The following is a 22,572-nucleotide window of genomic DNA, read 5'->3' on the forward strand; positions in this document are numbered from 1 at the left end:
TGCTGACTTCATTGTCTCTTCAGGGAAAGGATGATTGTAGCTCCATCATCAATAGATAATCCTCATTCTGCAGTGACACCTTCTGGTAAACTTTGGTCAAATCAGCTAGCTGAGAAAGTGGCAAGGATAACCCAGAATTCAAAGAATTGTGGCATGTAGGCTATGCAGTGTGGGTAGGGTAGGAAGACAAAAACTGCGAAGGGCACATTTCACTTGAAAACAAGCCTCTTTCATCTTCACCTAAAAACACATGCATACTAAAAGCAGGCAAACTCCACTCTTTTCTTTTTAAGATGAGGATTTTGCTTGCTTGGTCTTGAAGCTATGGGAGATGCACCTTTTTCACCAGAGTTTGAATAGTCAGTAATGTTAACTTCTTTGTTTTGTAAGCCATTATATGTCAAATAACAGCATAGAAACATAAATAGGCAAATAGATTAAAGGTAGACACACATACAAGTAAAACATGTCTTTATACTAATGGGGGAGGAGGGGAAGGGGGAGGGAAGGAGGAGGAGGAAGAGAAGGAGGGAGGAAGAGATAGAGTGAGAATGGGAGGAGGAGAAGGAAGAAGTGCCATTAAATTAAAATCTGGGTGTCATTAATTTCCCACTGAAAGTGAAAAAATTAATTGAAGAGCAATGACTCATAAATCTATCCTTTTTACATAAACACTTGGCCTGACAAAGAAATAAAAATATAATAGTTAATGGCTAGAGAGATTAAATTAGAGGATTTAAGTGTATTTATTTTATTTTATTTATTTATTTATTTGATTTTTATACCGCCCTTCTCCCGAAGGACTCAGGGCGGTGTACAGGCAAAATAAAACAAACAATACAAAGTACAATTTAAAATGCGATTTAAAAAACTTATTTAAATTAGCCTGGAAATTTAAAATTTACCATACATTAAAAACCCCATTTAAAATTGATAAAAATTTGACATTAAAATTCAATTCAAGCCAGCCCTGCGCGGATGAAAAGGTGTGTCTTCAGTTCGCGGCGGAAAGTCCGAAGGTCAGGTATTTGGCGTAAACCCGGGGGAAGCTCGTTCCAGAGTGTGGGAGCACTCACAGAGAAGGCCCTTCCTGGGGCCGCCAGCCGACATTGTTTGGCGGACGGCACCTGAGAAGTCCCTCTCTGTGAGAGCGTACGGGTCGGTGGGAGGCATGTGGTAACAGCAGGCGGTCCCGTAGGTACCCAGGCCCTAAGCCATGGAGCGCTTTAAAGGTCGTAACCAACACCTTAAAGTGCACTCGAAAGGCCACAGGTAGCCAGTGCAGTCTGCGCAGGAGCGGTGTTACATGGGAGCTATGCGTAGCTCCCTCTATCACCCGCGCAGCTGCATTCTGGACTAACTGAAGCCTCCGAGTGCACTTCAAGGGGAGCCCCATGTAGAGAGCATTACAATAATCCAAGCGAGAGGTAACGAGCGCATGAGTGACTGTGCACAAGGCATCCCGATCAAGGAAGGGGCCCAACTGCCGAACCAGGCGGACCTGGTGGAAGGCCCTCCTGGAGACGGCCGTCAAATGATCTTCAAACGACAGCCGATCATCCAGGAGGACACCTAAGTTGCGCACCCTGTCCTTTGGGGCCAGTAACTCACCTCCAACAGCCAGCCGCGGCTGCAGCTGACTGAATCGGGATGCCGGCATCCACAGCCACTCCGTCTTGGAGGGATTAAGCTTGAGCCTGTTTCTCCCCATCCAGACCCGTACGGCTTCCAAACACCGGGACAGCACTTCAACAACTTCATTGGGGTGGCCCGGGGTGGAAAAGTACAGCTGGGTGTCATCAGCGTACTGTTGGTATCTCACCCCGAAGCCACTGATGATCTCACCCAACGGCTTCATGTAGATGTTGAACAGCAGGGGCGAGAGAATCGACCCCTGCGGGACCCCACAAGTGAGGCACCTCGCAGTCGACCTCTGCCCCCCTGTCAACACCGTCTGCGACCGGTCAGAGAGATAGGAGGAGAACCACCGATACACGGTGCCTCCCACTCCCAATCCCCCCAACCGGCGCAGCAAGATACCATGGTCGATGGTATCAAAAGCCGCTGAGAGGTCTAATAGGACCAGGGCAGAGGAATAACCCCTGTCCCTGGCCCGCCAGAGATCATCCACCAATGCGACCAAAGCTGTCTCCGTGCTGTATCCGGGTCGAAAGCCGGACTGGAACGGGTCTAGATAGACGGCTTCATCCAGGTATTGGGGTAGCTGTCGCGCCACAGCACTCTCTACAACCTTCGCAACGAAGCGAAGGTTGGAGACTGGACGATAATTACCCAAAATAGCTGGGTCCAGGGAGGGCTTCTTGAGGAAAAGTTATATTGTAGTTTGGTCACTTTATGCATAATATTATCTTATTTAGTTTCAACACAATTGGTTCTAGACTTTAGGAAATAAAATTTGTTTATTACAGTAATTGATGTAGATATGCTGGGATCAACTTAATTTTGATTTAATGAAGAGTTATAAGAAAATTATAAATCTACGTAATGTTTCCTTTATATTTTCCCTTGATGTCAGGGAGGGAGGGAGGGAGGGAGGGAGGGAGGGAGGGAGGGAGGAAGGAAGGAAGGAAGGAAGGAAGGAAGGAAGGAAGGAAGAAGAAAAGAAGGAAGGAAGGTCTTTCAATTAAAAACAAAAAGGATTGGTACTGTACCTGGCATGATAATTTCAGGGAAGCCAAGCTTCCTAGCAACAACTGTTGTCCTGTCGACGAGGTGCGGATAGTCCTTTCTAATATGAGTAATGTCTCCAACAAGCATTTTCATAGTTACCCATAATCCTGTACGACATACAAAGATAAAGAAGACTTACCATGAAATGGGAACTAAGAATGAAGAAAAAATATAGATTAGAAAGCCTAATTGAGAAATTCTATTCTAAAACACATTCACGTAAGCAAGTAACTCATGCACCAACAGCAAGCTCAAATTCCACACTACTGAAGTTTTTGTTGTATGAACAAGGGGCTATTTAAAGTTCATATAACTAAATGTATAAGAAAGTGGGTGTCTATCCCTATATAATATTGCTGATTCCTAGTACGTCTTCCAATGTGGCTTAAAGGCCACCAATCATGCCTTCACTTTAAGGATATAGATATGGGAGTGGGGAGTAAGAACAGGCATGTACTTCACCTTGCCCGCCGCTGTCACTTTTGAATGTGGTAACCTTGCTTAAGAGGTTGTGCAAAAACTCATTCTCTGGCACTCTGAAAGAAAAAGAAAAATATTACTGCAAACCGAAGGCATATAATGAATCAAAGTCAGTTGAGACAACTTTTTCATCAGCACCTGAATGTGAAGCAGTACATTTACAGTATCAAGCACAGTTGTTGAATATGTGATAAGGGAAGAATTCTTAAACATAAACCAACAAATGCTTCTAAGTTTAATAAAGAGAAGACAATCACAAATCCAGCAATTCACAAATGGCAAAGGGAAACAACACATTGTTGCTTCAACATTGAGATTCAGGACAAAACCTTCTAGAGCTTATTTATAGATACCAGCACAATAATTAGTCTACACTGTGAAAAGGATGCAACAGTAAGAACATATTTGGATTTAGATTATCTCTACATGTGCTTTCAGTAAGCAGAAGATTCCTATATATGAAAAGTACCTTTAGATACAGTCCATTCTGATTTATCTTTATAATGACTTGTAAAAATATTTTTACAATATTTTTCATAATGACTGCATTCAACCAGAACAACTTTTTTTACACATTAAAAGTATTAAACAGTAAAATTGTCTTACGGGTGAAAGGGAATGAAATATTGTTTCTCTTCATCACTTTCAGCTTTTCCTTTTATAATATCTGAGATGTCCATTACTAAAGGAAGAAAACAAAAAGCTATTAAGGCTTTAAAAAAGGCAACAGGTATAACTTTTCTGCCAGTTAGAATCATATACCTCATAAACTATATATAAGTGCATTAAAATAAAACTTTTTTTTTTTGCTTTTCTCCAAAGCAACTTTTAAATCTGATAAAATAAAATAAAGGCACACAAATACACCACAACAGACTTTACTGTGTGGATAGCATGAGGAAGCACTGGTCCTATTAGAAAACTAGTTCTGCCTGAGAAAGCAGTATATGGAAAAACTCAATGATTTGCTCCCCACTTCCGGCATCATCCATTACTTATTTACACATCAGTGAAAAACTGCCGATAATTATGAAAGCCCTAAGTAAATAGCAATTAATTTAGAGCTAGAGCTGACACAGCTGATTTGATATGCTTGCTAAATAATGCATTAGCATTCAAATTTTGCTTGCCTGCGCTCTGGTATTATTATTTTTTATTCCCCATATAAAATATTAATGAAATAATGTGAAGGTGAGCAGATTGTTTGGAGTTCTTATCTTGTCCTACCATTTTTCCTTAACCTGCTGTTTTCCAAATGAGCTGGATTGCAAATTTCTTCAACTCTCTCAACCAGAATGATCATTAGAACTTGCTGGTTAGGATGATTGAAATTTTAAACTCAGCATATCTGGAACTCACTGGGAAGGAAAACATTAAAACTTCTGCACCACCCGAAATACTGTGTCTTGTTCTCTCATGCTGCTAACGTAAAATATTTTACTCCTTGATCAGATTATTCCTTGATCAGCCACCTTTTTCATTGATTTTTTTTTCAAGGACATCTTAAAGAACATCTTACTTAGTAAAGTCACTTGGAGCAAATTTAAGAAGGGATCTTTGTTTTGACAGTCACTTTCATGTCTTGACTTTTCTTGTGATCACACAATAAAAAGAACACTTCTAAGCTGCATGTTCAACATTTTCTGCAGCATTGTGTCAGTAATGTCTAACTGATATTGTTACAAGGTTGAAATATCACTATAGCTTCATTAATCTCTATGGATATATCAATATACAAAAGATGTCAGTGCTGAGGGTTAGAGAACAGAAGGTTAAGTCCAATTATACAACCAGAATCCTATCCAGTGACAAAGCTTATCCTTATATGTTTGTTGCCAGTGAAAATGTTAAAAATGCCATGATTTGGTAAATCTGTATATCAGGTGCCAACAGCTCACATTGACTGGGATCTCAAGATACAAGGACAATGGTAATATGGGAGGTGATGGGGCTTTAATAAGCAAGGAGTGGCTAAACACAAATAGGCACAGGTGGAATTGTATTAAAGATTGTAAAGGCTTTTTGGAGTCAACCCTGAAGTTGGGCAAACTGTGGCCATTTTCTTTTGGCAGTTTTCTTTAGGGAGGTTTCTCTTCTCACAACTTCAGGGCTGATACAGCCTGGAGCGAAGAGGCCAGGGAATGGGGGTGTAGAGATAGTTGGGGTGTTGTAGCCTAAATAAAATTATTTCCCCTGGGAATCAAGAATATTGGTGCAGGTGTTTGAAAGGTGGAGACTGAGGTCATCTAGCACTTGGGTTGCATGCTGATTGGGCCATGTGACTGGATAATCTGGAGCTGGGAAGTGACAAAGTTTTATTTTTAATTGGGTGAAAATTCAGCAGGGACTTAGAGCCGGTTTTCCATCAGGAACGTTGCCAATTTGATATGTCCCAATAAAATGTTCTTTGAGGAGTTTACCTGCCCTGGAGTTCTTTTTGAATGGGATGTATTACTTAGAATCCTGAAATTTAGATCCTGCCCATTCTTTGCCTTACCTGCCACTCCAAAAGGCCTTCTTATGCCCTGACTATATTTTTTGGTGTTAGTATCTTTGAGATCCATTTTTCCAAACCGTACAATTTGACAGATCAAATAAATTCGGTCTCTTCCAAGATCTTTGTTTCCAAGATCCTGAGATAAATAACAACAAAACTCAATTGACAGACTGACAGTTAAAAAACGATGACATCTAAACATCAACATTTTCTGGGCTAATACTGGTGTAATAATATAACAATTACAATAGAAAAGCGTTGTTTCAGCACCACCTGATTTAAACAACATGAATGAAATAGAAAATGCAGGAAATAAAAAATAGAAATAGAAAAGAAATAAAAAATAATAATATAGTAAAGAAAATAAAAAATAAAGAAAAGATTTCCTCCTTCAGAACAGAATGGACAAGTTTATTACTTTCACTTAACATATAACAAATGATCTCTTCTTTTCATATCTCATCTCTTATTTATAAACAAATCCTTAAAGCCTCATTTTTCTGTTTTGATGAGGGGAAAAATTGATTAAGTGTTCCTGCAGATAATAACATATCTATTTTAACTTTGATCAAACAAACCAACTTTATATTCCCTCCTTTTAAGAATCTTGAACTTTATTCTTTTCAAATAATGTCCTTGAAATTGATTTCTTTTACTTTTTCTTTGTCCCTTCTCACAAAATTCTTCCAAGCTTTAACAAGACTTTTTAGGAATATATAGGAAAATTATTCAGGTAACTCTTTTACATTATTGGTGTATCCATTTTTATTATTAAAACATCATCCAATTTATTTGTTTGTCCAGTGAAGCATCTTTTTCCATATTATTCTTGTAGTCTATCATTTTTAAATCCATGCAGTCTCAATCTTGTCCCAATAAAATTTGTTGCTCTTCCATAACTTCTTTTAAACATTGTATACAAATAATTCCCTCAACACTGTCAAACTATTTACTAAATCAGCACTACTATTAATCTTCTCATCATTCCCATCACCAATCTCTTTCCACTTATGACTCTATGACTGTAACTTTGTTGCTGGTAATCCTTATAATGCTTATAATCCTTATAATGCTCTCGTTACCTCTCGCCTGGACTACTGCAATGCTCTCTACATGGGGCTCCCCTTGAAGAGCACCCGGAGACTTCAGCTAGTTCAGAACGCGACTGTGCGGGTTATTGAGGGAGCGGTTCGGAGCTCCCACATAACACCTATCCTGCGCAGACTGCACTGGCTACCTGTTGTTTTCCGGGTGCGCTTCAAGGTATTGGTTACCACCTTTAAAGCGCTCCATGGCTTAGGACCGGGCTATCTACGGGACCATCTACTGCCGGCCTCTATCTCCCATCGTCCGGTACGTTCCCACAGAGAGGGACTCCTCAGGGTGCCGTCAGCCAAACAGTGTCGACTGGTGGCCCCCAGGGGGAGGGCCTTCTCTGTGGGGGCTCCGACCCTGTGGAACGAACTTCCCCTCAGACTTCGACAATTACCTGACCTTAGGACCTTTCGCCGTGAACTTAAAACTTATTTATTTCGTATGGCTGGACTAGCCTGATTTTTATCTTTAAATTTTAATTGAATTTATGGGTTTTTAAAGTTTTATAATTTTATGTGGGAGTATGTTATTTTAACATTTGGGCAAATTTAAATTAGTTTTTTAAGGGATGTTTTTAACTATTGTGTGTATCTGTATTTTATCTGCCTGTTCACCGCCCTGAGTCCTTCGGGAGAAGGGCGGTATACAAATTAAAATATTCATTCATTCATTCATTCATTCATGATTTATACTGATATTGATTGTTCCTGATTGCTTATTTGTACCCTATGCTTATCATTAAGTGTTGTATCATTAAGTGTTAAATTGTACCCTATGACCATCATTTGTGTTGTAAATGTTGTACCTTGATGAAGATGTCTTTTCTTTTATGTACACTGAGAGTATATGCACCAAGACAAATTCCTTGTGTGTCCAATCACACTTGGCCAATAAAAATTCTATTCTATTCTATTCTATTCTATTCTATTCTATTCTATTCTATTCTATTCTCTATAGAGATACAGTAGACTCTCTTAAAATTAACTTCTGGGTTCAAATATATCCTTCAATACATTCAGCATTAAAATATTTTGCTCTGTTCTATATTGATAAGTCAAATTTAAATGTTCTTCTCTTTTGGTTCTCTGGTTCTCTGTAGTGTCCAACCTTCACAATATCATTCTATTATGTGTTGTTTAAAAAAATCAAAAGAAAATTATTTTACCCTTACAATTAGTTTGAAAATCTTATTTCCAATCCATCTGAATTTTTAGTTCATTTTTTTAACTTCCCCAAGCCAAAATTCTAATCTCCCTTTTGCTGTTTGTTTCAAAGAAATAATACTTTTAGTTTTTAAACTTGCACTTAATTTTTTTTCCCCTCCATGCTAGAAATAACTGTCTGGAGCACTTGTGGACCATCTCTGGTTCTTTTCCTTTTTCTGGGGAACTGCAAATTGCTGATCCATTACTAACTCTTCTTTTAGTGTAGTCAATAAGCAAATTCCTAATCTACTCAATCCTGCTTTTAGTGGAGTTGTCTTCAGTTTGGCATTTCTTCCCCAGAATTTCTCAGGTAATTAGAATATAATTTATATGTTTCACTGACTTACTGACTTAGTCATCTGTTGTATTTAGCATAACATCTGTGTACAATATGATAATTTTTCTTGTCCCACAATATTAATGTTTCTCAAATATAGCTAGATAAAAGCCATAACCATATGGATCAGTTATTTCAAGATGACAACTGCCATCTATCCTCAGTGCTTCAGGATTATATCAGTCTAGCCAAACACTAGATTTATTCTTATAGCCAAGGCTACAGTTGTATAGAAATATTTGTCCCCCCATATAATTTATTTGAAAAAGTTAGTGTCTACTCAAAAAATTAAAGACAAAATCCTTTGTAAAAATAAGTTATTTTTTTTAATAATAATAATAATAATAATAATAATAATACCTATCATGCAATCCTATATCATTTTTAACCATAATTAGTTACATAAGACACAATAGCTGAGTTTGTACAAGTCAAAGACACATAATTATATGCAAAGTTAGCCACAGAGACAGAATGAATAAATTGAGGTCACTTAGCAGAATTCTGCTAATTCTGTTTCCTGTGGACAGTTGACTTTGTATATAAATATACAAATAGGATGAGACTATTGCCTTACACAATGTAAGCCGCCCTGAGTCTTCGGAGAAGGGCGGGATATAAATTCAAATTAAAAAAAAAATACTTGATTTTGCAAGTTTTCCAGAAAATGTACAGGTAGCACGGGTGGTTGGAGTGAAAGGATTATGTTTAAAAAGAAAAAAACTACTCACAGTGAAAACCACTTTCAGATTGTTGAAATTGTCAATTTCTTTAACAAAACCTTTGCTCCCCCATCTCACCAAATAATTTTCACTGTGGAAAAATAAACATTATATAAATTCAGATTATCACAATGAAATGGCACTGTATAAGATATTGACAAACAATTTTAAATTATATTAAGTGCATCATTGAAAATTCTGCCAACTAAGTTTCAAACTTCAATTCCTGCAACTTCAGTCATTATGCTTGGCTAAACCTAGAGCAATGGGAAAAGCCTAACAATTATGTAAATATAGAAACAGGTCCATTAACCTATTAAAATAGTTCAGGCTTTGATGCAAACCTGGGCTACCTATAAATCATTCTGATGTCTTACCAAATGATTCATTAATATAAATATGTCTGTTCATAAATTGTATATGTTTAATTTCAGCACATACTAAATTCATCCAAACCACAAGAGATTGTCATAATTCATACATTTATAATCTCACACACACATTTAAGTTTCTTAGGAAAATGAACGCTGTGCATCAGTGGAAAAAAAATGGCATACCTTATCACTGTATGCTTTTGGGGATCATAGAGGGACATGAAAAGTTCGGCATCTTCTCCTATTTTGCAGACAAAATTTCTTACAAAGACATAAAGGCTGTGAGTGGGGGATGAAGTGTTTCGGCAGAAAGTTCCGTATATAGGCTCATCTTTTGACTGAGAACCAACAACAAATAAGAGAAAGGGGTGTTATTAGAAAAACAGCAAAAGAACTTGATAAACAGATTTGCTTTTTTTTTTAAAAAAAATGTTATGTATGTTAATGCTACGTCACATCTTTGTGGTCAGGAACATTTAAACCACATCATTTATCACACTTTTCCCAACTTTTCCCTTCCAGTTGTGCTGAAATATAATTCCCATAATGTTTGGTCATTTAAAATACCTGAGATGCAAAATTAAGTAAACTGCTGTAAATATTTACAAAGTCCTCTCTACTTTTGAAATCAAACATCTTTGTATGTGTATAAGGCAGACTTTCTCAAACTGTGAGGTATATCTCTCTTTGGGGAGGTACAGAGTCCAGGGGAAGTGTGAAAGACTTTACAGTTATCGAATTATTATAATAAATTCACATTTCCCAAACTATTATCTTCACCTGAATAACCTAGTGGTGATGCTTTTTATTTTTTATAAATTTATCAAATATATGTATTTCATTGTATTGTTTTCATTGTTCATTTATGTTCATTTTTTAAAAAAAACATTTTTAGTGCAGGCATGTACATAAAGATTGTGATAGCAAAAAGGAAACTCTGGTATAAACTGTTCTTCTCCATACCTACTTTGTATTGTAGATCTTGGTCATGCAATAGTTATGACATGCAGCCACTGTAACTTTTTATGTGCTACTGATTTTTAAACGATATGTAGCATTATTTGCTAGTTATAAGTTTAAGCAAATTCAGCATTGATTTTCAGGGAAAGCCTGAAAGAATTTTCAGGGTATCTGACACTTCACAAAGGACAGATACTTTTTTCTACTCAACCAGAAATTAGATCAAGTAGATCTCCTTGCCCCCCCAAAAAAGGTATGTTCAGGAAACAGTGCGCTTAAACATATCATATCCCAGAAGACCAGGTTACCTGAAGACAGTCTGGCATTGCTCACTATGCACAACTATTAAATCCATCATGATAACCTTAGGAACCTGGTACTTCAATAGGAATACAGAATAACAGAGTTGTATCTACAAACATCAAGATAAACTACTTTGCTAGCACAGGATGTAGTATCAGTTACTAGCTTTTAGAAAATCTGAATTTGTGCGCTGCTCACTTTCCTCCTACGAACATTGTTTGACTTAAAGTTTATAGACATGGATAATAAGGAAGGCCTTGCCTCCCTTCTAAACTTAATCTCCCTTCCCCATTTTTTACAAAGATTCACAAATGCACATTGTTTTAAAAGGCCAAATAAGGTATATCTGACTTTTTTAAAAAGGCCTTTTGGTCTGCATTAATATTTTTATTTATTTTTATTTGTCACCACATTATATATAAGCATAAGCATGAGATAACTATATGATATATAAGCATATATATATAATCATAAGTATGTAATAACTATATGAAATTGGATACAGTCAAAAGGAACATTTGGACAGGAACGGTAGGCACGTTGGTGCTCTTATGCACGCCCCTTACAGACCTCTTAGGAATGGGGTGATGTCAATAGTAGATAGTTTTTGGTTAAAGCTTTGGGGATTTTGGGAAGAGACCACAGAGTCTGGTAGTGCATTCCAGGCATTAACAACTCTGTTTCTGAAGTCATATTTTCTGCAGTCAAGATTGGAGCAGTTCACATTAAGCTTAAATCTATTGTGTGCTCATGTATTGTTGTGATTGAAGCTGAAGTAGTCTTCAACAAGAAGGACATTGTAACAGATGATTCTGTGAGTTAAGCTCAGGTCTTGTTGAAGGCGGCATAGTTCTAAATTTTCTAAACCCAGGATTTCAAGTCTGATGGCATAAGGTATTTTGTTGTAATTAGAGGAGTGGAGAACTCTTCTTGTAAAATATGTAAAATATGTGTGTCAATTGGAAGTGTAAGTTATGTTATTGGTTTATTCATGGATTGAAATCAGCGTTTTAAAAAAGCTGGGAATTCGAATGATGTGAGGAGATATTTTTAATATGCATACTGAATCAGGCAGGAGAAGTGATTCCTAAGCTGCTCCTGATGCTTTTACAGATTAATCCTTCATGGGAATAAACAAGCAAAGCTCTGTTTGAAAGTAGAAAGATGGAATGCAAACCCCGTACCATTTCTTCTTTAATTCTTTCTGTGATTTTTTTTGTAGCTTCTGTATGTGCATGGAAAAGACTGATGACACTGGTTTTGTCAGGATCCAAAATATTGCCATCTTCATCTCTAACAATCAGGTCCAGCTCTAGAATCCTGTAGATATAAGCGGAAAGTGTCATCTGCAACATTAAATAGAACAGAATAGAATAGAATTTTTTATTGGCCGAGTGTGATTGGACACACAAGGAATTTGTCTTGGTGCATACGCTCTCAGTGTACATAAAAGAAAAGATACGTTCATCCTAAGGTACAACACTTAATGATAGTCATAAGGTACAAATAAGCAATCAGGAAACAATTAATATCAATGTAAATTGTAAGGATACAAGCAAAAAAGTTAATCATACAGTCATAAGTGGAAGGAGATGGGTGATGGGAACGATGAGAAGATTAATGGTGGTGCAGATTTAGTAACTAGTTTGACAGTGTTGGGGGAATTATTTGTTTAGCAGAGTGATGGCGTTCAGGAAGAAACTGTTCTTGTGTCTAGTTGTTCTGGGGTGCAGTACTCTGTAGCATTTTTTTGATGGTAGGAGTTGAAAAAGTTTATGTCCAGGATGTGAGAGGTCTGTAAATATTTTCACAGCCCTCTTTTTGACTCGTACAGTATACAGGTCCTCAATGGAAGGCAGGTTGGTAGCAATTGTTTTTTCTGCAGTTCTAATTATCCTCTGAAATCTGTGTCTGTCTTGTTGGGTTGCAGAACCAAACCAGACAGTTATAGAGGTGCAAATGACAGACTCAATAATTTCTCTGTAGAACTGAATCAGCAGCTCCTTAGGCAGTTTGAGCTTTCTGAGTTGGCGCAGAAAGAACATTCTTCGTTGTGCTTTTTTGATAACGTTTTTGATGTTAGCTGTCCATTTTAGATCTTGCAATATGGTAGAACCTAGAAATTTGAAGGTCACCACTGTTGATAATGTGTTGTCTAGTATTGTAAGAGGTGGAAGTAAGGAAGGGTTTCTCCTAAAATCTACCACCATTTATATGGTTTTGAGTGTGTTTAGTTCCAGATTGTTCCGGTTGCACCAGAAGGCTAGTTGTTCAACCTCCCATCTGTATGCTGATTCATCATTGTCTCAAATGAGACCGATCACTGTTGTGTCATCTGTGAACTTCAGTAGTTTAACAGATTGATCATTAGAGATGCAGCCAGAAGAAGAGAAGAGAAGAGAAGAGAAGAGAAGAGAAGAGAAGAGAAGAGAAGAGAAGAGAAGAGGGGACAGCACACAGCCTTGGGGGGGGGGCTGTGCTAATTGTACAGGTATCTGATGTGATTCTGCTTAGCTTCACCAGCTGCTTCCTGTTTCTTAGGAAGCTTATGATCCACTTACAAGTGTGTTCAGGTACCTGTAGCTGGTTTAGCTTAGTTAGAAGTATGTCTGGAATGATGGTATTGAATGCTGAGCTAAAGTCTACAAAGACGACCCTTGCGTAGGTCTTTGGAGATACAAGATATTGTAGGATGTAGTGCAGAGCCATATTAACAGTATCATCTGTTGATCTATTTGCTCAGTATGAAAATTGCAAAGGGTCTAACAGCAGATCTGTGATGGTTTTCAAGTAGGACAACACTAGCCTTTCAAAAGTTTTCATGACTACAGATGTTAGAGCAACTGGTCTGTAGTCATTCAGTTCCTTGATGGTGGGCTTCTTCGGCACTGGGATGATAGTAGAACATTTGAAGCAAGAAGGAAAATAGCTTACCTCTAATGATTCATTGAAGATATGGGTGAAGATGGGGGCCAATTGGTCAGCACAAACTTTTAAGCATGAAGGAGTTATCTTCTCTGGATCTGGAGCTTTTCCTGGCTTTTGTCTGTGAAATAGGTCTTACATTTCCTTTTCTGTGATCACTAGGGGTTGTGAACCCAATGGGATGGGATCAGTTGTAGGAGGCTTGGCTGTTGTTGGTGTGTCTGAGATGGGTGTTGTGGAGATAGGTGGCTGTAGTTTCCTTTCAAAGCTACAATAAAAACACGTTCAAGTCATCTGCCAGGTGCTGATTTCCTTCAGCCTGGGAAGGAGGTTTGCCATAGCCGGTGACATTTTTAAGAGTTTTCCACATGTTTGCTGGTTCATTTGTTGAGAACTGATTCTTTAGCTTTTCAGAGTAGCTTCTTTTTTCTGTTCTGATCTCCCTTAATAATACATTTCTGGCCTGATTGTACAGCATTTTATCACCTTTTCTGTAGGCTTCCTCTTTGGAACGACGTAGCTGCTTAAGTTTAGCTGTGAACCAAGGTTTGTTGTTACTGTATATTTGCAAGTTACTGGTGGGTACACATAGGTCTTCACAGAAGTTGACATATGATGTTATAGTCTCTGTGAATTCATTTAAGTCTGAAGAGGTACTTTCAAAAACATTCCAATCAGTTCAGTCAAGGCAGGCCTGTAGCTTTATTTTGCCTCATCCGTCCAGGTCTTCACTGATTTAATTGTTCGTTTTGTGGTTTTAAGTCTTTGCCTGTAAGCAGGTACAAAGTGAATCATGCAATGATCAGAATGTCCCACAGCTGCTCGTGAAGGCCATCCTTCAGTTTCAAATGGACATCAAATACAAAAAGAAATATCTTAACGTTTCATTTCAAATTGTTTGAAATCTCGTTGTTTGTTTATCTTTGAGGTGTGATTTAAAAATTAAGACATTCACGCAAAACTAAACACCATGTCTGAGGCATAGCAAAAAGTTCAGGTTAACAGATCATCTAATACTCATGAGGATGCAATCTCCTTTGAAAACACAATCTTATAACGGTGAATGGCACCCTTAATGAACCATGGATATAATTAACATCCATGATTTTGCAATGAAAGAAACAATTTTTGAGAAGTCTAAGTAATTGTAGCTTGCAAAGATAAAATGCAGAACTTTCAATCCTTTAGCTGAGTGTATACAATATGCTGAGTCACAAATTAGCCAATCCCATTTTGTTTGGGTGAATCCAACCAACGTTTTTACTTATGGTGCAATGTGTCATGGAAACTCCAAAACTAGATGGATAAATCTTTATCTTCCTACTTCTGTGGAGTTACTATTTGCATCTGAAGAGAAGCTACACCTTGTGCCTATAGGTGCTTCCCTTGAAATTAAGACAAATCAAGACAAAACAGTCAATAATCTACACTGTTTCCCTTCAAATTCTCCTCTATCTCCAAACAACTATTTTTATTAAGATATTAATTTGTGACTGGCATCACTCTGACATGATTAAGGGGCAGCATATTGAGAGTCCAGATGATATTTCTTTGCCTTCTGTTTACCTTAGCTTTGTTTATACTCTTCACTTTGCACCTGAACATGTGGAATAACAACATGATAGTATGCTCTGTAAGGGACAAGAAGAACTGCTGCAAAAGACCTAGGCTAGAAAGATACTATGTGTGACTGCATGGAGTTATCATTGCTGCTGAGCCATTTAATTCATGCCAGGAGTTCCTAGAGGCTGATAGAATTCTGTGTTTGTTCTCTTTGATCAAGGTGAGTTTTTTGCTTTTCTATATTTGTACTAACTATTTCCATTTGGTGAAGTAGGATCATTATTTGGGATCCTTTAAAAATCTGCTGGTACTTTGTATTTTCCTACTTTTCATATGACTTACTGCTTCAAACATTTTTCATCTGTTAAACCCTAAACAATGCTTAAACAATTTCTGATATGTAGAAATCTGAAATGATAGGCATAAAAAAACCTGCATTTTGTAAAAGCCACTTTTAAAAAATGCTCTAAAATATTTTTTGAAAACTCATTCCAAGTTTGCCTAATAAATGAAGGATACTTGTGTGTTTTCTAAATTTTTTTGTTTTGTTTAGATGAAATGGAAATTTAAAATCTAAGATCCCTTTTCCATTCAATAGTCTATCTTATTCTAGAACATCCAAACCCAAGCACTTCCTTTTGCTGCTCATCTTGATAAGCTTTGTATATGAAATATTTATCAGCCACATTGTCTTTTTCTCCGTGGTTATTTTGGAATGCAGTCGAACAGATGAAATGTTTTTACTATATGCATATTACATCTCATACATAATTTGTGACTTTGGGTGGCAAAGAAATAACAAAAAAGTAAAAAAAGATCAAGATCCAAAAAAGCCAAAACGGTAAGGAGAAGGAGACGCTGTAACATATAAACACTGCAAAATAATAAAATCAGTTTGTCTACTAAGCACTTTGATAACTCTTTTTAAGCAACTTGTCTTAGAAGAAAATAATGGTATGCAATATAGAGCAGGCAGCAGCAAATATCTGATCTTAGACAAATTAAGTAGAGTTGCTTAGTATATGATTGGTAGAATACCAGAAAATCCAAAAATTAGACCAGAATTGGAAACTGGAAAAAAAAATCCCAGAAGAAAGCAGTGACAAACAACTTTTGTGTCTTTGTGAAGAAAAGTACATAAACGAGTCAATAAGGTCATCAGGAGTTAAGTTTTACCTGAGGGAGACTTTGTGTTAGGTCTATAACAAAGGTAACTTGTAAGTGGCAGTTATGACAACCTGACATTTAGAATGTCTTTTTAGGATTCTACTAATATGCCTGGCTGGAAAATGGTAAAGAATAGAATAGGATAGGATAGAATAGAATAGAATAGAATAGAATAGAATAGAATAGAATAGAATAGAATAGAATAGAATAGAATAGAATAGAATAGAATAGAATAGAATAAACCTTGAAGGTCTTCCAGTCCAACCCCCTGCTCAAGCAGAAAACCATATATTATTTCAGAAAAATGGTTGTCCAATCTCTTCTTAAAAACCTCCAGGGTTGGAGCATTCACAACTTCTGGAGGCAAGTTGTTCCACTGATTAATTGTTCTAACTGTCAGGAAATTTCTTCTTAGTTCTAGGTTGGTTCTCTCCTTGATTAGTTTCCATCCATTGCTTCTTGACCTAGCCTCAGGTGCTTTGGAGAATAGTTTGACTCCCTCTTCTTTGTGGCAATCCCTGAGATATTGGAACACTGCTATCATGTCACCTCTAGTCCTTCTTCTCATTAAACTAGACATACCCAATTCCAGCAACCATTCTTTATATCTAGTCCCCTAATCATCTCTTCTCTGCACTATTTCTAGACTTTCAACATCTTTTTTACATCATGGCAACCAAAACTGAATGCAATATTCCAAGGGTGGCCTTACCAAGGCATTATAAAGTGGTATTAACACTTCATGTGAACTTGATTCTATTCCTCTATTAATGCAGCCTAGAACTGGGTTGGTGTCAGCCTCCACTCCAGTCTTCATATGCTTTTGAATGATTATATCAGTAGATAGAATGTAAACTGTTTATTTCTGTATTATAAACTGTTAAGGAAATGAGATGTATCATACCTCCGTCCAGGGTGAAGGAAAGGAGCCTATTAAGGGTGTCGGCTGACATAACAGGGGGAGGGATAATTAACTACTGTGTTTTATCAGCGCGCGCTTTTCTAACCGACACTGCATTCCTAAGTTGACTGACATCCAGAGACCTGTGGAAGAAGATTACCACGAGGGGCCGTGAAGGAGTTGGCATTGGACCAGACCAGCCTGACCTCCTGGAGGAGGAGGGACAATTGGGGGGATATGATATGTTAGCTATATTTTGTCTCAGTTCCAGCTTTGCTTGGCTGCAATCCAGACTGTAAAAGTAAAAGTACTTGTTTTCATTCCAAATGAAGTCAAGGTGAATTCTTTCCTTTTTATTGTCGGAGGTAGCTTGACATTAAGCTGGAACCTGAACACACGTCTACTTTCCGTCCTAACCGTACACCCCCTCCTATACCAATTCTCATAGAGGGAGAACAACACTTTGAAATAAAAGAAATTTTAGATTCAAGAAAACATAGAAATAAAATTCAATATCTTATTTCCTGGAAACACTTCCCGTTATCCCAAGCTGAATGGGTGAACAAAGAAGATGTTCGTGCTTCGGAAAAGATAGCACAATTCTATAAAAAATATCCTGATAAACCCTAACTTCTCTTTTTTCTTTCTAGGACTGACGTCCTTGTTGCAGGAGGGCCGAATGTCAGCCTCCACTCCAGTCTTCATATGCTTTTGAATGATTATATCAGTAGATAGAATGTAAACTGTTTATTTCTGTATTATAAACTGTTAAGGAAATGAGATGTATCATACCTCCGTCCAGGGTGAAGGAAAGGAGCCTATTAAGGGTGTCGGCTGACATAACAGGGGGAGGGATAATTAACTACTGTGTTTTATCAGCGCGCGCTTTTCTAACCGACACTGCATTCCTAAGTTGACTGACATCCAGAGACCTGTGGAAGAAGATTACCACGAGGGGCCGTGAAGGAGTTGGCATTGGACCAGACCAGCCTGACCTCCTGGAGGAGGAGGGACAATTGGGGGGATATGATATGTTAGCTATATTTTGTCTCAGTTCCAGCTTTGCTTGGCTGCAATCCAGACTGTAAAAGTAAAAGTACTTGTTTTCATTCCAAATGAAGTCAAGGTGAATTCTTTCCTTTTTATTGTCGGAGGTAGCTTGACAGTTGGCTTTTTTGGCAGCTACAGCACACTCCTGGCTCATATTTAAGTGATTGTCTACTAGGACTCCCTCTCACAGTTACTACTATTGAGCAAGGTACCACAGTGGTGGGTTGCTATCGGTTCACCCCAGTTCGGAAGAACTGGTAGCAGTGGCAGGAGGCTCTGCCCATCTGCCCAGATGTCATCAAATATGCTCTGCACATGCACAGAAGTGGCGCGCATGTGAGCGAACTGGTAGAAAAGGTAAGCGAAACCCACACCTGCACCTATACTGTGCCTGTGCATATAATGTATTTTATTATAGTGTTCTTAAAATCAATGTTAGGGTTAGCAAAACTAAGGAATCTCAGCTTGCAATATGCCCAAGGCAATTCCCTTTCTAAAATACATTGATAACAACATCAGAACTTACTTGTTGCCATAATCAATTTTGGAAGTGACCTTTTGTTTCAGTTCTTTCAGTTCATCTTTGGGCAATGTCCCTGAGAGGAGCTGTGATCTCCACTCCATTAACTCGCACATCATCCCTTTTACCTGCTGGAAGTGCTCTTTCTTGTTTGCCTGAAAGAGAAAACAATTCAAACTTCAATTTATTTAAGATTTCAGTTGCTGTTTGTCACTGTGGTTAAGCAACCCCTGTATGACAGCAGAATCAGTATATTTTCTCTAAGTGGAAGCGATCCTATTTTTCCCTATCCACAAAAACCCTAGGGATCAAAATATAATAGATATTTAAAACACAAGCTTCAGTTTATGTTCAAAGTACTTAGTGCTATATTGTGACTGAAGGTAAGGTGGACCAATGCAAAACAGAGGTAAGACCACAAGCATGATCACACAATAGAAAAAGCTGGCATAAACTAAAACTCAGCACTCCAGCAGAGGGACTACTGTTTTCTGAACATGACATAGGACCTCTCTAGGCATTTTAAAATATCCTTTCTTCCACAACAATGACATTTTTTCCTAATTAAAAAATTGTTTGCATGCCTCCAGCTCTACTACAAATTGGAAAAAAGAACCTAAACACTAAGTACAAGCTTGATGGACATTACCTTACATTACCTTACCTTACCCTGTTAAAGACCTTGGAGTTTTCATGTCAAATGACCTAAGTGCCAAAGCCCACTGCAACTACATAGCAAAAAAAGCTCTAAGAATTGTAAACCTAATCTTGCGTAGCTTCTTTTACAAAAACACTACACTACTAACCAGAACATATAAAACATTTGTTAGACCAATTCTAGAATACAGCTCGCCTGTTTGGAACCCTCACCACATCTCTGACATCAATACAATTGAACGTGTCCAGAAATATTTTACAAGAAGAGTTCTCCATTCCTCTGAATACAACAAAATATCTTATGCCACCAGACTTGAAATCCTGGGTTCAGAAAATTTAGAACTATACTGCCTTCGACATGGCCTGAGTTTAACTCATAGAATCATCTATTACAATGTCCTTCCTGTCGAAGACTATTTTAGCTTCAATTGCAACAATACAAGAGCACACAACAGGTTTAAGCTTAATGTTAACCGCTCCAATCTTGACTGCAGAAAATATGACTTCAGAAACAGAGTTGTTAATGCCTGGAATGCACTACCAGACTCTGTGGTTTCTTCCCAAAATCCCCAAAGCTTCAACCAAAAACTCTACTACTGACCTCACCCCATTCCTAAGAGGTCCGTAAGGGGCATGCATAAGAGCACAAGCATGCCTACCGTTCCTGTCCTATTGTTTCCTTTCGTTATATCCAATTAATATACTTATTACATACTCATACTTATATATATGCTTATAAATTGCATAGTTATTTCATGCTGATGCTTATATATACTGTGTGACAAAAATAAATAAATAAAATAAAAGAAAGAAAGAAAATGAAGCAACTGCTCTAAGTTGTGACAGCTTTCCAATAATTCCTTCTGATCCACCTGGCTCTTCTGCTTCCTTGGAAATCTACTAAAAAGCTAGTCCCATGCTTTTTAAATTAATCTACTACCTTTGGAACTTTTTGTTGAAGTATAATCAATTACCAATTGATACAGAAGGGATTGCCAAAATGTTCTGGACCCTTTCAGAATGAGTTCAAAAGATATATTCTAGGTTTGTTTGTTTTTTTGCTTTGCAGCTTAACTGTGGTTTAGTTTGATCTATTCTCATTGTTCTCATCCATATATTGAATATGAGAGCTCAATAGCAAATACACTAGCAGTTTTCTTCCTTTTTAAAATGGTCCCTCCTTTATCCAAAATAAACTTTATATCGGTGTGATCTTTGGGTGCACAAAATTCATTTCATTTAAATTGGACTGGTTACATAGTGCATTAAAAAAAGAAGCCGGTCAGCTGTTTAGAAATAATATAAGAGGAGTTTTTCTGCATAAGCAAAAGCCATAGGTTTTAAATCACCCAGAGCTTTCACTTTCTCCTAGCAGTGCATTTGTGCATGGTGCATTAAAGAACATTCAAAGGTTGAAATCACATAACACTCAAAAGTGGAATTACACAACAACTTCTTAAATAATTGAAGCTAAATCTTGCAATGAAGGGAATTTCTTCTTTACCAGCACTTTCAGAGCAGTTATATATTCATAAAATTAAATGCAAAATACATTGGCTTGGTGGATAACTAAGCCTACTGACATGGCACTTAATGCAACTAAAGCTTCTTCCTAGGCAGTCATAAAATTTCCCTGCAAAAATGGAAGAATAACTCACCACATACAGTTGTTTCCAAATGTTACCCCATTCCCATAATGTGCTGGTAAGTTCTTGTACCAATGGAATCTCAGCAGGTATTACATTGTCCGCATTTCTGAGCCAAAGGACAAATACTATGTTATAATACAATTTAACATTATATTTTGATCAGCAACCCAAGTGAAAAACCAGAAATGGAACTGTCTGCTATGGATGCTGGGTCCATAGCTAATCATCTCACAGATAGATATTTGAGATAGACAATCCTGAATTGACTCTCAGACAGGTTCCTCTGGTCCCCATTGTATACTAGATGTTCTATACATCTCATGAATATTTGCTTGTAAATGCAGTGCTGAGACGTAACGGAAGGAGATGCAAGAATGAAATCATGTAGAAGTGTTAGATGTTGCTTAAGTGAAAACATTGTCATTCTGGACTACTGATTACCTATACCCAGCCACAAGATTTTCAAATACTTTCGCATGATTTTTGGACTTCCAAACACAGTCAGGATGAACCATGTCTGCCAAACATGGTCAGGGTGGATAAATGACTGTCTACTAATTACTGTTCTGCAAACATAAGCTCCATTCACACAATAAGCTAAACTATAAAACATGGTTTAAAAACAAACACTAGGTAAGACAATTCTAATCAATCCCTTTACATCTTAGGAAGTTGTATGAACCAAGCCATCACATTAGGTAAAAATGTGCTGCCTGCAGTTTGGCAGTTTGATTCTCACCGGCTCAAGGTTGACTCAGCCCCCCATATATTGTGGGGTCAGTAAAATGAGCACCCAGATTGTTGGGGCAATATGCTGATTCTGTAAACCACTTACAGAGGGCTGTAAAGCACTGTGAAGTAGTATATAAGTCAAAATGCTATTGCTATTCATATACCAGACCAGTAGCTTTAAAAGAAAGTATAACTTTGTCACTACTCTTTTTCAAATTCCCTAAAGTATTACTGTTCATGATTGTTGGGATCTGATTCCCAAATTGTATATTGAATTGATATTAACCAGAATGGAACGAGAAGGGACATTTGGTTTAGTCTGGTTACAATATGTTCTTCCTTCTTGCGATGTGTTTCTAATATACTATGTTCTTATTTTCCCAAAATAAATTAAGATATCTAGCAAATGTATGTTATCTATAATACCTTTTCTTCTCAGCAGCAATTTCTTTGATGTGGATAAAAGATTTTGGAAATATTCCCTGTTGGAATTGAAGGAAAAAACACAGCTGTTATATTTCCCAAAATATATCTTCCTTGAACAGTTGAAAAGTCAATGCTATGCAAGTAGACGTATAGAAGCCAATTTTGGTGAAGCTATGATACTTTAGTAATTGAATTACAAGATTGAATTAAATTATTATTATAATGTTCCATACTTTTCCAGGTTTACAAAAGAGCACTACCCACTGAACACTGCCCATGCCACCTATCTTATTTTGCCACTGATCTTTGATTATGCCT

The 22,572-nt window shown here is 37.4% G+C and overlaps 1 protein-coding gene across 1 annotated transcript in view; it reads right to left on the reverse strand.

Moving 5' to 3' along the window:
- The window catches only part of DOCK2 (dedicator of cytokinesis 2), a 366,602-nt gene that overhangs the window by 308,642 nt on the left and 35,388 nt on the right, over positions 1 to 22,572 (reverse strand). The window contains exons 4-13 of the mRNA XM_058167876.1: positions 22,255 to 22,310; positions 21,106 to 21,202; positions 18,797 to 18,945; positions 11,849 to 11,984; positions 9,585 to 9,739; positions 9,037 to 9,118; positions 5,669 to 5,804; positions 3,778 to 3,853; positions 3,154 to 3,227; positions 2,673 to 2,798 (exon numbers count right to left, since the gene is read on the reverse strand). Of these exons, the coding sequence (XP_058023859.1) occupies positions 2,673 to 2,798; positions 3,154 to 3,227; positions 3,778 to 3,853; positions 5,669 to 5,804; positions 9,037 to 9,118; positions 9,585 to 9,739; positions 11,849 to 11,984; positions 18,797 to 18,945; positions 21,106 to 21,202; positions 22,255 to 22,310 (1,087 nt within the window). The remainder of the gene's footprint in view (positions 1 to 2,672; positions 2,799 to 3,153; positions 3,228 to 3,777; positions 3,854 to 5,668; positions 5,805 to 9,036; positions 9,119 to 9,584; positions 9,740 to 11,848; positions 11,985 to 18,796; positions 18,946 to 21,105; positions 21,203 to 22,254; positions 22,311 to 22,572) is intronic.

Source organism: Ahaetulla prasina, chromosome 2 (assembly GCF_028640845.1).
Source record: "Ahaetulla prasina isolate Xishuangbanna chromosome 2, ASM2864084v1, whole genome shotgun sequence".
Classification (NCBI taxonomy): domain Eukaryota; kingdom Metazoa; phylum Chordata; class Lepidosauria; order Squamata; family Colubridae; genus Ahaetulla; species Ahaetulla prasina.